Raw genomic sequence first — 13,652 nt, forward strand, 5'->3', positions numbered from 1 at the left:
GCTGTTCGATACTCGCCTCGGGCGGGTGTTCCTTCCCCCGGAGAAGGTGTCTTCTCTTCATGCGGGGGTACATCTTCTCCGCAGGCCGTCCTCTCTGACCATCAGGACGTGTATGCGCGTCCTGGGGAGGATGGTGGCCTCATTCGAAGCCATTCCTTATTCCCAATTCCACTCTCGGGACCTGCAGATGTTCATCCTGTCCAGGTGGGACAAGTCCCCGGAGGGTCTCGAGCGCCTCGTTCGTCTCCCTCCTCAGGTTTGTCTGGATCTCTCCTGGTGGTTGCTTCCCCGGACGGTGTCCCTGGGCCGGTCCTTCCTCCCCCCCAGTTGGCGCGTGATCACGACCGATGCCAGCCTCTCGGGATGGGGAGCGGTGTTCGAGTCCCTTACGGTTCAGGGTCTGTGGTCTGTTCAGGAATCTTCCCTGCAGATCAACGTTCTCGAACTCAGGGCGATTTTCTTAGCACTGTCGCACTGGACTTCCCGTCTGCGCGGCCTCCCGATCCGGATTCAAACGGACAACTCCACCGCCGTGGCTTATCTGAATCATCAGGGGGGCACCAGGAGCGTGATGGCCCTGCGAGAGGCCTCTCAGATCCTGCGATGGGCGGAGGAACACGTTCCCGTTCTCTCCGCCGTCCACATTCCCGGGGTCGACAATTGGGCGGCAGACTTTCTCAGTCGTCAGCTCGTCGACCCGGGCGAATGGTCTCTCCACCCGGAAGTGTTTCATCAACTGTGTCTCCGGTGGGGAGTTCCGGACGTGGATCTCTTCGCGTCTCGCCTGAATCACAGACTTCCGCGCTATGTTGCGCGGTCCAGGGATCCGCAAGCTCTTGCGGTCGATGCCCTGGTTCTGCCTTGGTCCCAGTTCGACCTTCTGTATCTCTTTCCGCCCATCCCTCTTCTGCCTCGAGTGCTCAAGCGTCTCAAGGCGGCCCGGGTGCCGGCGATTCTGGTGGCCCCAGATTGGCCCCGCAGGGCGTGGTACGCAGATCTCGTGTTCCTGCTCGCCGACGTTCCATGGCGTCTTCCCCTGCGTCGCGATCTCCTTTCGCAGGGCCCTCTGTTCCACCCGAATTTACCGCAGCTTCGTTTGACGGCGTGGCTGTTGAGACCGCGATCCTGAAGGCCCGTGGTCTCTCGGACTCTGTCGTTCAGACGATGCTTCGCGCTCGGAAGCCCCAGTCGGCCCGTATTTACTATCGGACCTGGAGGGCGTATTTTGCTTGGTGCGAGTCCGCACGTTCTCGTCCTCTCCTTTTTTCGGTCCCTAATATTCTGGCCTTTCTTCAGGCTGGTTTTGATAAGGGGCTTCGCCTGGCTTCTCTCAGGGGGCAGATTTCTGCCCTTTCGGTCCTTTTTCAACGTTCTGTGGCCACGCGGGCTCAGGTTAAGACTTTTCTGCAGGGTGTCGCTCGCCGAGCCCCTCCTTTTCGTCCTCCGGTGGAGCCGTGGGACCTGAATCTTGTTCTTGATGCTCTTCAGTCCTCTCCCTTTGAGCCCTTGGCAGTCATCTCTCTGTCGTTTGTGTCATTTAAGGTTGCCTTCCTTGTGGCTATCACCTCTATCCGTCGGGTTTCCGAACTGGCGGCGCTTTCCTGCCGGTCGCCTTTTCTGGTGTTCCATCGGGACAAGGTCGTTTTGCGTCCCGTTCCTTCTTTTCTCCCTAAGGTTGTCACCCCGTTTCACATCAATGAGGAGATTATCCTTCCTTCCTTCTGCCCTAATCCTTCTCACCCTCGGGAGAAGTCTCTCCATTGCCTGGATGTTGTTCGGGCTCTCCGCTGGTACCTTCGCCTCACGGAACCCTTCCGTCGTTCGGATTCTCTTTTCCTGGTTCCGGCGGGTCCTCGTAAAGGTCTGCCTGCCTCCAAGGCCACCATCTCTCGCTGGGTTCGGTCGGCTGTCAAGGAGGCCTACGCCGCGAAGGGTCGCGCTCCCCCTTCCAGGTTGACCGCTCATTCGACTAGGGCAGTCGGAGCTTCCTGGGCGGTGCGTCATCAGGCTTCGGCTGCCCAGCTTTGCCGGGCCGCCACCTGGGCGTCAGTTCACACTTTTGCCAAATTCTACCACATTCATTCCCTGGCTTCTGCTGATGCCAGCCTGGGGCGTAAGGTTCTGCAGGCAGCGGTGCTTTAGGTTGCCGTCTGGCGATCTTCTTCCCTCCCTCAGGGACTGCTTTGGGACGTCCCATGGTGCTGTGTCCCCCAATGCCACGCACGAGAAAAATGGATTTTTTGTACTCACCGTAAAATCCTTTTCTCGTAGTAGGCATTGGGGGACACAGATCCCTCCCTTTCCTTGGAGCATCTGTTCTTGTTCGTGGTTCCGGCGTTTGCTTGTGGTTGTCGGGTTCCCCAGTTCAAGACTTGTTGGCACTCCGTTTCTTTTTGGTTCAGGTGTGGCGTTCCTACTGCTTTTGGTACTGACTGAGTTGTTCTGGCTCTAGCAGAGGGGTATAGCCCACCTGGGTGGAGCCAACACTTTTTTGTTTCTAGTGTCAGCCTCCTAGTGGCAGCTGGGCATATACCCATGGTGCTGTGTCCCCCAATGCCTACTACGAGAAAAGGATTTTACGGTGAGTACAAAAAATCCATTTTTCCGCTAACTTGTGCCCCAAATTTTTTTTTTTCTATGAAATCGCCATGCCCCTCATTGAATACCTTGGGGTGTCTCCTTTCCAAAATGGGGTCACATGTGGGGTATTTATACTGCCCTGGCATTTAAGGGGCCCTAAAGCGTGAGAAGAAGTCTGGGATCCAAATGTCTAAAAATGCCCCCCTAAAAGGAATTTGGGCCCCTTTGCGCATCTAGGCTGCAAAAAAGTGTCACACATGTGGTATCGCCGTACTCAGGAGAAGTTGGGCAATGTGTTTTGGGGTGTCATTTTACATATATACCCATGCTGGGTGAGATAAATATCTTTATCAAATGCCAACTTTGTATTAAAAAAATGGTAAAAGTTGTCTTTTGCCGAGTAATTTATCTCATTCAGCATGGGTATATGTAAAAAGACACCCCAAAACACATTGCCCTACTTCTTCTGAGTACGGCGATACCAGATGTGTGACACTTTTTTGCAGCCTAGGTGGGCAAAGGGGCACACATTCCAAAGAGCACCTTTCGGATTTCACAGGGCATTTTTTACAGATTTTGATTTCAAACTACTTCTCGCGCATTAGGGCCCCTAAAATGCCAGGGCAGTATAACTACCCCACAAGTGACCCCATTTTGGAAAGAAGACACCCCAAGGTATTCTGTGAGGGGCATGGCGAGTTCCTAGAATTTTTATTTTTTGTCACAGTTAGTGGAATATGAGACTTTCTAAGGAAAAAAGAGAAAAAAATAATTCATCATTTTCCGCTAACTTGTGACAAAAAATAAAAAGTTCTATGAACTCACTATGCCCATCAGCGAATACCTTAGGGCAGGGGTGGCCAACCTTACAGACACAAAGAGCCAAAAAACAAAAACGTATGACTACCAGGAGCCACAAGCTATTCATTTACACACGAGTCACCGTATTTTTCACCCTACAAGATGCATCTAGGTTTTAACAAAGAAAAATGAGATAAAAAAAAATTATCTGATCTGAGGTCTGCTTAAAATATTTTTTTCTTATATAGATATATATATTTTTTAAATCAGATCCCCCCCCCCCCCCATGCTCAGATCCGACAACACAAATCAGAATCCCAGTGTCAGACCCTCAGTGCTCAGATCTCCCCCATTCTTAGATCTGACCCCCCCCCATGCTCAGACCTGACCAACCCATGCTCAGATCAGAACCTGCCATGCTAAGATCAGACCCCCATGCTAAGATCAGACTCCTATGCTTAGTTTTATCATTTCAAAAAAAATCTCTTCCCTCTCCTGATCAGGCACTGGGCTCCTGCTACTCTGCTGGTCTGACATGCTCTCCACTGTGACCTGATGAGCACAACGTCAGGTCATAGTGCGTGTCTCCACGTTCTACATTCTCACACTGTGTGCATCAGGACGTAGTGGAGAATGAGCTGGAGCTACAGTGCCCGATCAGGAAAAGAGATCTGAGCATAGGGTGAGAGTGAGCTGGCGTGACTGCTTCCTGGCTCCACAGCTAGAGCCTCACTTGAAGAAGAAAAGAGCCGCATGTGGCTCAAGAGCCACAGGTTGGCCACCCCTGCCTTAGGGTGTCTACTTTCCGAAATGGGGTTATTTGTGGGGTTTCTCTACTGTCTGGGCATTGTAGAACCTCAGGAAACATGACAGGTGCTCAGAAAGTCAGAGCTGCTTCAAAAAGCGGAAATTCACATTTTTGTACCATAGTTTGTAAACGCTATAACTTTTACCCAAACAATTTTTTTTTTTTTTTTTTACCCAAACATTTTTTTTTAATCAAAGACATGTAGAACAATAAATTTAGAGAAAAATTTATAGATGTTTTTTTAAAAAAAAAATTACAACTGAAAGTGAAAAATGTCATTTTTTTTCAAAAATGAAGTTAAATTTCGATTAATAACAAAAAACTAAAAATGTCAGCAGCAATGAAATACCACCAAATGAAAGCTCTATTAGTGAGAAGAAAAGGAGGTAAAATTCATTTGGGTGGTAAGTTGCATGACCGAGCAATAAACGGTGAAAGTAGTGTAGTGCAGAATTGTAAAAAGTGGTCTGGTCATTAAGGGGGTTTTAGCTAGGGGGGCTGAAGTGGTTAAAATATTACCATTATTTTTCTGTGTGGTTAAGAGCCAGTTACAGTCCCGTCTACGCGTTTCAGATCAGAGACAATAGCGATCATTACTCATGACCATACACAGACTAAAGAGAGGGTTAGATATATAGCGCCTCCCCTGTGAAACAGGTGGGCGCACTAACTACAAGCCACTACTTCAAATGAAATTAAAAGCGTGTGCAAGACGACATTATTAATTAAAACAGACACAAGTCCTGGATCAAGGATTTAATAGTGTAATATCAGATCATGTTTTCGATGGAGTCCACTAGGTATGGTGGTCCCCATTTAAAAAATCCAATAGGATTCACGGTTCAAAAGCTTTTTTCTGTAGTCACTGCCCCTAGGTGGTGGAGTAACCCTTTCGAGGCCCTGCACTATTAGACCCTCTGTGTTACCACCACTGAGAAATGCAGGCTAACCGCAGACACATTTCTGGCATGTGAATGGGGAATGTCAGAGATCAATCTAACCTTGAGACCATTGGTGGTACAACCAATATATTGAAGGCAACAAAGAGTACAGGAAATACAGTACACCACATAGGTGGTGTTACAATTAATATATTGTTTAATAGAGAAACATTGATTCATAGCATAGGAAAAAACCTCCTTGCCCGGTCGCATATAGGAACAACATGTGCAGATTTTATGTCCACATTTATAGCTTCCCAGAAAGCGCAGCCACACAGGAGGAGCCTGCACCCTCTCAGAATACAAGGAAGGGCAAAGTCTGTTACCAAGTGTGGGCGCTCTGCAAGCTGAGCACAAAATGCCACCCTTCATGACATTATTCCATTGAAAGTACAGGTAGATTTATATATTTTTTTATATAGCTGGTAACAAAAACAGGCAGACGGGAATGCCGTGATTGGTCTGAATTCACAGAGTGACGTGTGCGTTTATGGTTAGTAAATAATAATAATTGTCTCAATCTAGAGAGGGCTTCCTTCTGGGCGCATACTAAAGTATGTTTGGAGTATTGTCTCGTGGAGAGGCGGAAAGCAGCAGACCGCATCTCCATGCGGCATGTCGCATCCTGTGTGCAATTCCGTCTGATGGGGTCCACCATACCTAGTGGACTCAATCGAAAACATGATCTGATATTAAAAAGAAGTAGAATGGGCACTCATATATCTAGATCACAAGGTAGGCAAAGTGACTCAAATAATATATTAATTTATTAGTAGCGATAAATTGAACAAATTTATATGAGCAATACACAGTAATGTTATACCCTAAACAGAACTAAGTTCCCTAAATCGACATAAATTGATAAAACTTATATAAAATTGATAAAATAAGCATGCAACTGTCCACGGTTGGTTTAGGAATACACAAAACAGAAAAACGCATGTGCGCATAAAAACCGCAGATTTATCGCAGGATTATCGCACATAAAAAAATCGCATGTGCGCAAAAAAAACGCAGATTTTTCGCAGGATTATCGCAATATAAGGAAATTGGATCCAGATCCTTTGGGTCCATTTCAGGTTTATTAAAGAGCCCTTTGGAGGTTAAAAAGCCGGCAAGTTAGTCAGACCCAAATTAGCCACTGAGGAAGAAGGCAGGTAGCCTTTGAAACGCGTCTGGCAAGGAGCAATTGGATCTGACAATACACCGGCAACAACCTTTTACTATATTGGATTGAAAGCGCTTTCTAAAAGAACTATTATCATCGATCCAAAGAGGCAGAATATCTATCTACCTCAAGCAAAGACATTGGACGTGGATCTGCAGCGTGACACAGCCAGCACTTCTGCTCACAGCCGGGTGGATACAGCATCGTTAGCAGCTAATTCAGCTGTGTTATCCAAAGGCAAGTCCTGTTTGCATCTACACCACGTGGGACGCCACGGTGGGAATAGGACGATATGTGAGTAAGAGCCATTTAGCTCCATAATACTGCTGGATATATGTATATTGCTGCCCAAACATCTTGATTTGCTGATTGAATATTGCGTAATATTGCTGGACATATTTATACTATTACTCAAGTATCCTGCCGTGTCCATTGCGGTTGTTCAAATATACAGCCTATTCAGGCAGATATCTGCTTAAATTGAATATATTTGTGGACAATTGTACGGACCAAGCCAGGATTCAGGTCACATGTCCTACCATTAAAGAAACACTGCGGCATCAGTGGGATACAGCCACTTTATTGACTCTTCAGAAATATATACATATTTATTTATACACATTATTTCACAAATTGTTTTTTAATTATATATTGTTGATCCAGTGGATTTTATGTAACATTTTATGCTGCATTTTACCCATTGGTCACCATTAATCACTGTGCACTTATTATTTATTCATTTATCCACTCCCTGATCTATTTATCTTTTTTCTGGAGGTATATTTGCTGTCAACCACTGTTGTAGATAATAGAAGACAAAAGTACTGTTACATCTGCTAATGTTAGACTGGGCCTATTAACACTGGATTGGACACTTTGATTTTTTATCAGCTATAACAGTGGACAGTTGCATGCTTATTTTATCAATTTTATATAAGTTTTATCAATTTATGTCGATTTAGGGAACTTAGTTCTGTTTAGGGTATAACATTACTGTGTATTGCTCATATAAATTTGTTCAATTTATCGCTACTAATAAATTAATATATTATTTGAGTCACTTTGCCTACCTTGTGATCTAGATATATGAGTGCCCATTCTACTTCTTTTTAATATTATTGCTCTTGGTGATTGGGTACAACATCTGTTTTGCTGCACCTTGCCATCCCAAACCAGAGGTGAGCCGTCCTTTATCCCTTTTTTTTACCAATGATCTGATATTACACTATTAAATCCTTGATCCAGGACTTGTGTCTGTTTTAATTAATAATGTCGTCTTGCACACGCTTTTAATTTCATTTGAAGGAGTGGCTTGTAGTTGGGTGCACCCACCTGTTTCACAGGGGAGGCGCTATATATCTAACCCTCTTTTTAGTCTGTGTATTGTCATGAGTAATGATCGCTATTGTCTCTGATCCAAAACGCGTAGACTGGACTGTAACTGGCTCTTAACCGCACAGAAAAATAAAGGTAATATTTTAACCACTTCAGCCCCACTAGCTTAAACACCCTTAATGACCAGACCACTTTTTACAATTCTGCACTACACTACTTTCACCATTTATTGCTCGGTCATGCAACTTACCACCCAAATGAATTTTACCTCCTTTTCTTCTCACTAATAGAGCTTTCATTCGGTGGTATTTCATTGCTGCTGACATTTTTACTTTTTTTGTTATTAATCAAAATTTAACTTAACCACACTGAAAAATAAAGGTAATATTTTAAACCAAGCTGGACCTTTTTTCTTCCTATTCTCATCTGTAGCAGTATACTGTCCTCTTCCGTGTTAATTACTTAAAGAGGACCTTTCACTACTGTACAAACGAAAAACTAACTAGATCAGTGGGCAGAGCGGCGCCCAGGGGTCTCCCTGCACTTACTAGTATGCCTGGGCGCCGCTCCGTTCGCCCGGTATAGGCTACGGTGTCTGCGCTCCCTCTGACTGATTTTTTTTGTAGGAGGCGTGTCCCTTGCTGCAGTGCTGGCCAATCGCAGCGCACAGCTCATAGCCTATACACCGGAGCCTATACCGGGCGAACGGAGCGGCGCCCAGGCATACTAGTAAGTGCAGGGAGACCCCTGGGCGCCGCTCTGCCCACTGATCTAGTTAGTTTTTAGTTTGTACAGTAGTGAAAGGTCCTCTTTAACACAGTTTAGTGTAATCTTCAAAGTTACAGTATCTCACAAAAGTCAGTACACCCCTCACATTTTTTGTAAATATTATTATTTATTATTAAATTGTGCCCAATTAGCCCTTTTTCTTCCCCGGTGTCATGTGGCTCGTTAGTGTTACAAGGTCTCAGGTGTGAATGAGGAGCAGGTGTGTTAAATTTGGTGTTATCGCTCTCGCCCTCTCTATACTGGTCACTGGAAGTTCAACATTGCACCTCATGGCAAAGAACTCTGAGGATCTGAAAAAAAGAATAGTTGTTCTACATAAAGATGGCCTAGGCTTTACGTAGATTGCCAAAACCCTGAAACTGAGCTTCAGCACGGTGGCCAAGACCAAACAGTAGTTTAACAGGACAGGTTCCACTCACAACAGGCCTTGCCATTGTCAACCAAATAAGCTGAGTGCACATACTCAGTGTCATATCCAGCGGTTGCATGATTGCTGCAGAGGCTAGACGGGTGGGGGGGGGTCAGCCTGTCAGTGCTCAGACAATAAGCCGAACACTGCATCAAATTGGTCTGTATGGCTGTCATCCCAGAGGGAATGCTGCATCATCTTTAGAAAAGAGTTTGCGGAAGACAAGCAGACTAATGACATGGATTACATGTCTTGTGGTCTGATGAGCCCAAGATAAACTTATTTGGTTCAGATGGTGTCAAGTGTGTGTGGACAGCAACCATGTGAGGACAAAGACAAGTGTGTCTTGCCTACAGTCCAGCATGGTGGTGGTAGTGTCTTGGTTTGGGGCTACATGAGTGCTGCCGGCTGTGGGGAGCTACAGTTTACTGAGGGAACCATGAATGCCAACATGTACTGTGATACTGAAGCAGAGCATGATCCCCTACTTTTGGAAACTGGGCTGCAGGGCAGTATTCCAACATAATGACCCCAAACACACCTCCAAGACGACTACTGCCTTGCTAAAGAAACTGAGGGTAAAGGTGCTCGGACTGGCCAGGATGTCTCCAGATGTAAACCCTATTGAGCATCTGTGGTCCGTCTTTAAACGGAAGGTGGAGGAGCACAAGTCTCTGACATCCAGCAGCTCAGTGATGTCGTCATGGAGGAGTGAAAGAGGATTCCAGTGGCAACCTGTGAAGTTCTAGTGAACTCCATGCCCAAGAGAGTTAAGTCAGTTTTAGAAAATAATGGTGGCCACACAAAATATTGACACTTTGGGCACAGTTTGGCCATTTTCACTTAGGGGTGTACTCACTTTTGCCAGCGGTTTAAACGTTAATGGCTGTGTGGTGAGTTATTTTGAGGGCACAGCAAATTGCTACACTGTTATACAAGCTGCACACTGACTGCTATATATTGTATCAAAGTGTCAGGTCTTCAGTGTTGTCCCATGAAAAGATAGAATAAAATATTTACAAAAATGTGAGGGTGTACTGACTTTTGTGAGATACTGTATATTTTACTATGCAATTCCTCTACCTGTTCTGCTAGGGGGCAGGTAAGTCAAATCCACACTTAAAACAATGTATATTTTCTGTAATGTGTGTGTGTGTGTGTCCATATTTCACCTTCTGTCCGCTTTGACATTATGTGTATTATGATTTTTTGACCAGGTATTATCCGGGGAGTTAATTTGGTCAAAAAGGTCTACCACATTCTTACCCCTTTGCCACCTGATACTCTTCGATGGGTCAATTGTTTGCTCATAGGCAACATATCTGTACCACACAGCATCTTCAAGCATCAGGTAAGAATGGTAAATGTGACCTCTCCTCAATAGGAAATTGACTGATGTGTGATTGGAGATATTCTGTACATTCCTTCTTTTAAAAAAACGTTAATTACTATGTTAATTTTATTCTAGCCCGGAGTACAGGGAGACCTCCCCTATGTAACCACAGAATATGACTTCACAATATACGGATCTGGGAAAATAAAGCTGAATAAACATCTGAAAAGACGGGAACATCTATAAAAAAAATAAAAATTATAATCCTTCATACTTTTTTATTTAATTGGTCACGTCAAGCTCTCCTCATGCATATGTTTTAGTAACTACTTGTATTTTTAGCGAAATAACAATACTGAAACATCTTTTTCTCGGAACACTATGTTGTGCTATTTCTCTGTTATCCTTTCTCTAAATATGTTAATAAAATGACATACAGTTTTAATCGATACTGCACAGCATTTGCAAATATCAGGTATGAACGCTCCAGTCAGTGCTGACCTGTACGGCTGAAGTCAGGACTTTAAAGATGGCACCCGCTTAGAAACTGAACGGACGGCAGTTGCCTGCTGTTTTACTCTGCAGACACCATGATCAACAACTAATCCCACAGATGCCGTGGTCAATTGCGCTGCGCTTCCAGGCCTGAGCAGCTCCCTACTATAAGATCAAGGGAGCCATTCAAGAGTAACTAAACTTTTTATATAAAACTTTTAATATGTTCGCCCTAATAAAACTCTCTCTAATATACTTTATTAATTAACTTTCTATTTTTACTACACGTTTTCCTACCTAAAGCGTATTCACTGTGCACCTAAAACTCAGTTCTCTGTACACCGCTAACTGCTCATCGGTGTAAGGAGTACATTTTATCAATGGGGCAGCAGCAGCGCTGTGAGTACATGCAGGAGTGCATATTGCTGCTCCTGCCCGTGCTCCCTGGATAATTAGTAACTCCTGGCATGGCACATGGGTACCCTGTACCCATGTACTATGCCAGATAGAGCGGAGCGGGCTCCTGCTTCTGCCTGCTCTGCTAAGCTAAGAGAACTACATGGCGGCTCTTAGCTTAGCGGAGCAGCCAGAAGCAGGAGCCCGCTCCGCTATCCTGACATAGTACATGGGTACAGGGTACCCATGTGCTATGCCAAGAGTTAGTAATCCTCCGGGGGGCAGGAGCAGCAATATGCTCCTGCCTGTACTCGCGGCGCTGCTGCTGCCACGTTGATAAAATGTACTCTGTAGAACTGAGTTTTAAGCGCACAGTGAATGGTGCGCTTTAGGTAGGAAAATTGTCGTAAAAATAGAATGTTCATTAATAAAGTATATTAGAGAGAGTTTTATTAGGGCATTATGGAGAAGATATTAAAAGTTTATATAAAGGTTTAGTTACTCTTTCAGTTGCTATGGCAGCCGGAGTCTTAGAAAGGCTCCGAGGTCTGCAAAATTAAAGTTCCGTAGTAACACAGTGAATCTCCCATAAGCTGAAGTGTTAAATCATTTCAGTCTACGGGGGAAGTGATCAGAGTATCTTATATTAGTCCCCTAGAGGGTCTTAAAAAAAAAAAAAAGTGAAAACAGTTTTTAAAAATATAAGAGAAAATATAAAAATTTTAATCACCCTTTTCCCCATATTAAAAATAATTAAAAAAAATAAAATAAAAATGAACATCACCAAGTCCCAAAGTTCCCATACTATTAAAATATACAATTATTTATCCCCTGTGTGGAATGGCGTAATGGGAAGAAAAAAATAAATCTAAATCACTGATTCGATTCCCCCCCCCCCCCCCCAATTACATATATATATTTTTTAATTATCATTCGTGCACACTCCAAAATGGTATCAATAAAAACTATGGATCACCACACAAAAAAAATGAAAAACTATATAAATGTGGTATCACTGTAATCACACTAGCCCAGAGAATGATGGTGACAGGCCAGTTTTACCGGATAGGGAATGCCATGAAAACTAAACCTATAAAATTATGGTGGTATTGTGTATTTTTTTTTTTTCAATTCCACCTCATTTGGAATTTGTTTTTCAGCTTTCTGCCACATCTTATGTAATATAAAAGTACAACTTGTTCCACAAAGAAATAAGGCCTTATATGGCTATGTGAACGAAAAAATAAAGATATGGCCCCGGGACGGCGGGTAGGAAAAAAAAAAACTTGAAAAATCGCAGGGTCAGGAAGGGGTTAATAAGTGGAATTATATTTTCAAGAGAAATAACAGAGGGATCAGCACAATGCAGAGTAAGGCCTCTTTCACACGACCGTTCCCCCCCCCCCCCCCCACGGGGCTTTTTTTGCGTTCTGTATACAGAACCATGCATTTCAATGGGTCCGCAAAAAAAAAACTGAAGGTACGCCGTATGAATTCCTTTTTCGTTCCGTTAAAAGATAGAACATGTCCTATTATTGCCTGCAAATCGCGTTCCATGGCTCTATTCAACTCAATGAGTCCGCAAAAAAAAAACTGAACACATACGGAATGTACTCTGTATGTCTTCCGTATCTGTTCTGTTTTTGCAGAATCATCTGTTGAAAATTTTATGCCCAGCCCAATTTTTTTCTATGTAATTACTGTATATACTGTATATGCCATACGGAACAACTGATCCGTGAAAAACGGACCGCAAAACACTGAAAAAGCCATACAGTCGTGTGAAAGAGGCCTTAAAGAGATGCTCCTTATTTACCAAAACAGGAGAGTGGGCAGGTCCTCTGCCATCTTGAAGAGGTTATGCAGTGGGGAAATATTGATGAATGGGACAAGCAGTTGTAAATACACTGCGCCGCCTCTACAAGTGAGGCTACTTTCACATTTGCGTTCAGAGCGGATCCGTCTGAGACGGATCCGCTCATATAATGCAGACGATGGATCCGTTCACAAAATTCTAAGTGTGAAAGTAGCCTCAGACGGATCCGTCCAGACTTTACATTGAAAGTCAATGGGGGACGGATCCGTTTGAACAATATGAGCCATATTGTGTCAAATTCAAACGGACCCGTCCCCATTGACTTACATTGTAAGGATCTGTTTGCCTCCGCACGGCCAGGCGGACACCTGAACGCTGCAAGCAGCGTTCAGGTGTCCGCCTGCTGAGCGGAGCGGAGCCCAAACGCTGCCAGACTGATGCATTCTGAGCGGATCCGCATCCACTCAGAATGCATTGGGGCAGGACGGATCCGTTCGGGGCCGCTTGTGAGAGCCTTTAAACGGAACTCACAAGAGGAGCCCCAAACGCAAATATGAAAGTAGCCTGACATGAATCACAGTGCAATTTTGAAGCAGCGTTGCCCGAGTGCCGCTACCACTTCAAACAGCTGATTGGCGGGGTTGCCGTGAGTCAGACCCCGCCGATCTGATATTGATGACATATCCCGACGATAGATAATCAATAATTACCGACTGCACAACCCCTTTAAAATATTAGCGTCCAGCTTGATAACGGCAGCAGCTTTTCTCATGTAAATACG

General features: G+C 44.5%; 1 protein-coding gene across 1 annotated transcript in view; it reads left to right on the forward strand.

The window, feature by feature from the left end:
- The window catches only part of NOL9 (nucleolar protein 9), a 37,172-nt gene extending 26,719 nt beyond the window's left edge, over positions 1-10,453 (forward strand). The window contains exons 11-12 of the mRNA XM_044282133.1: positions 10,049-10,182; positions 10,300-10,453. Of these exons, the coding sequence (XP_044138068.1) occupies positions 10,049-10,182; positions 10,300-10,410 (245 nt within the window). The 3' untranslated portion in view covers positions 10,411-10,453. The remainder of the gene's footprint in view (positions 1-10,048; positions 10,183-10,299) is intronic.
- The last annotated feature ends 3,199 nt before the right edge of the window (positions 10,454-13,652 follow it).

This window comes from Bufo gargarizans, chromosome 2 (genome assembly GCF_014858855.1).
Source record: "Bufo gargarizans isolate SCDJY-AF-19 chromosome 2, ASM1485885v1, whole genome shotgun sequence".
Lineage (NCBI taxonomy): Eukaryota > Metazoa > Chordata > Amphibia > Anura > Bufonidae > Bufo > Bufo gargarizans.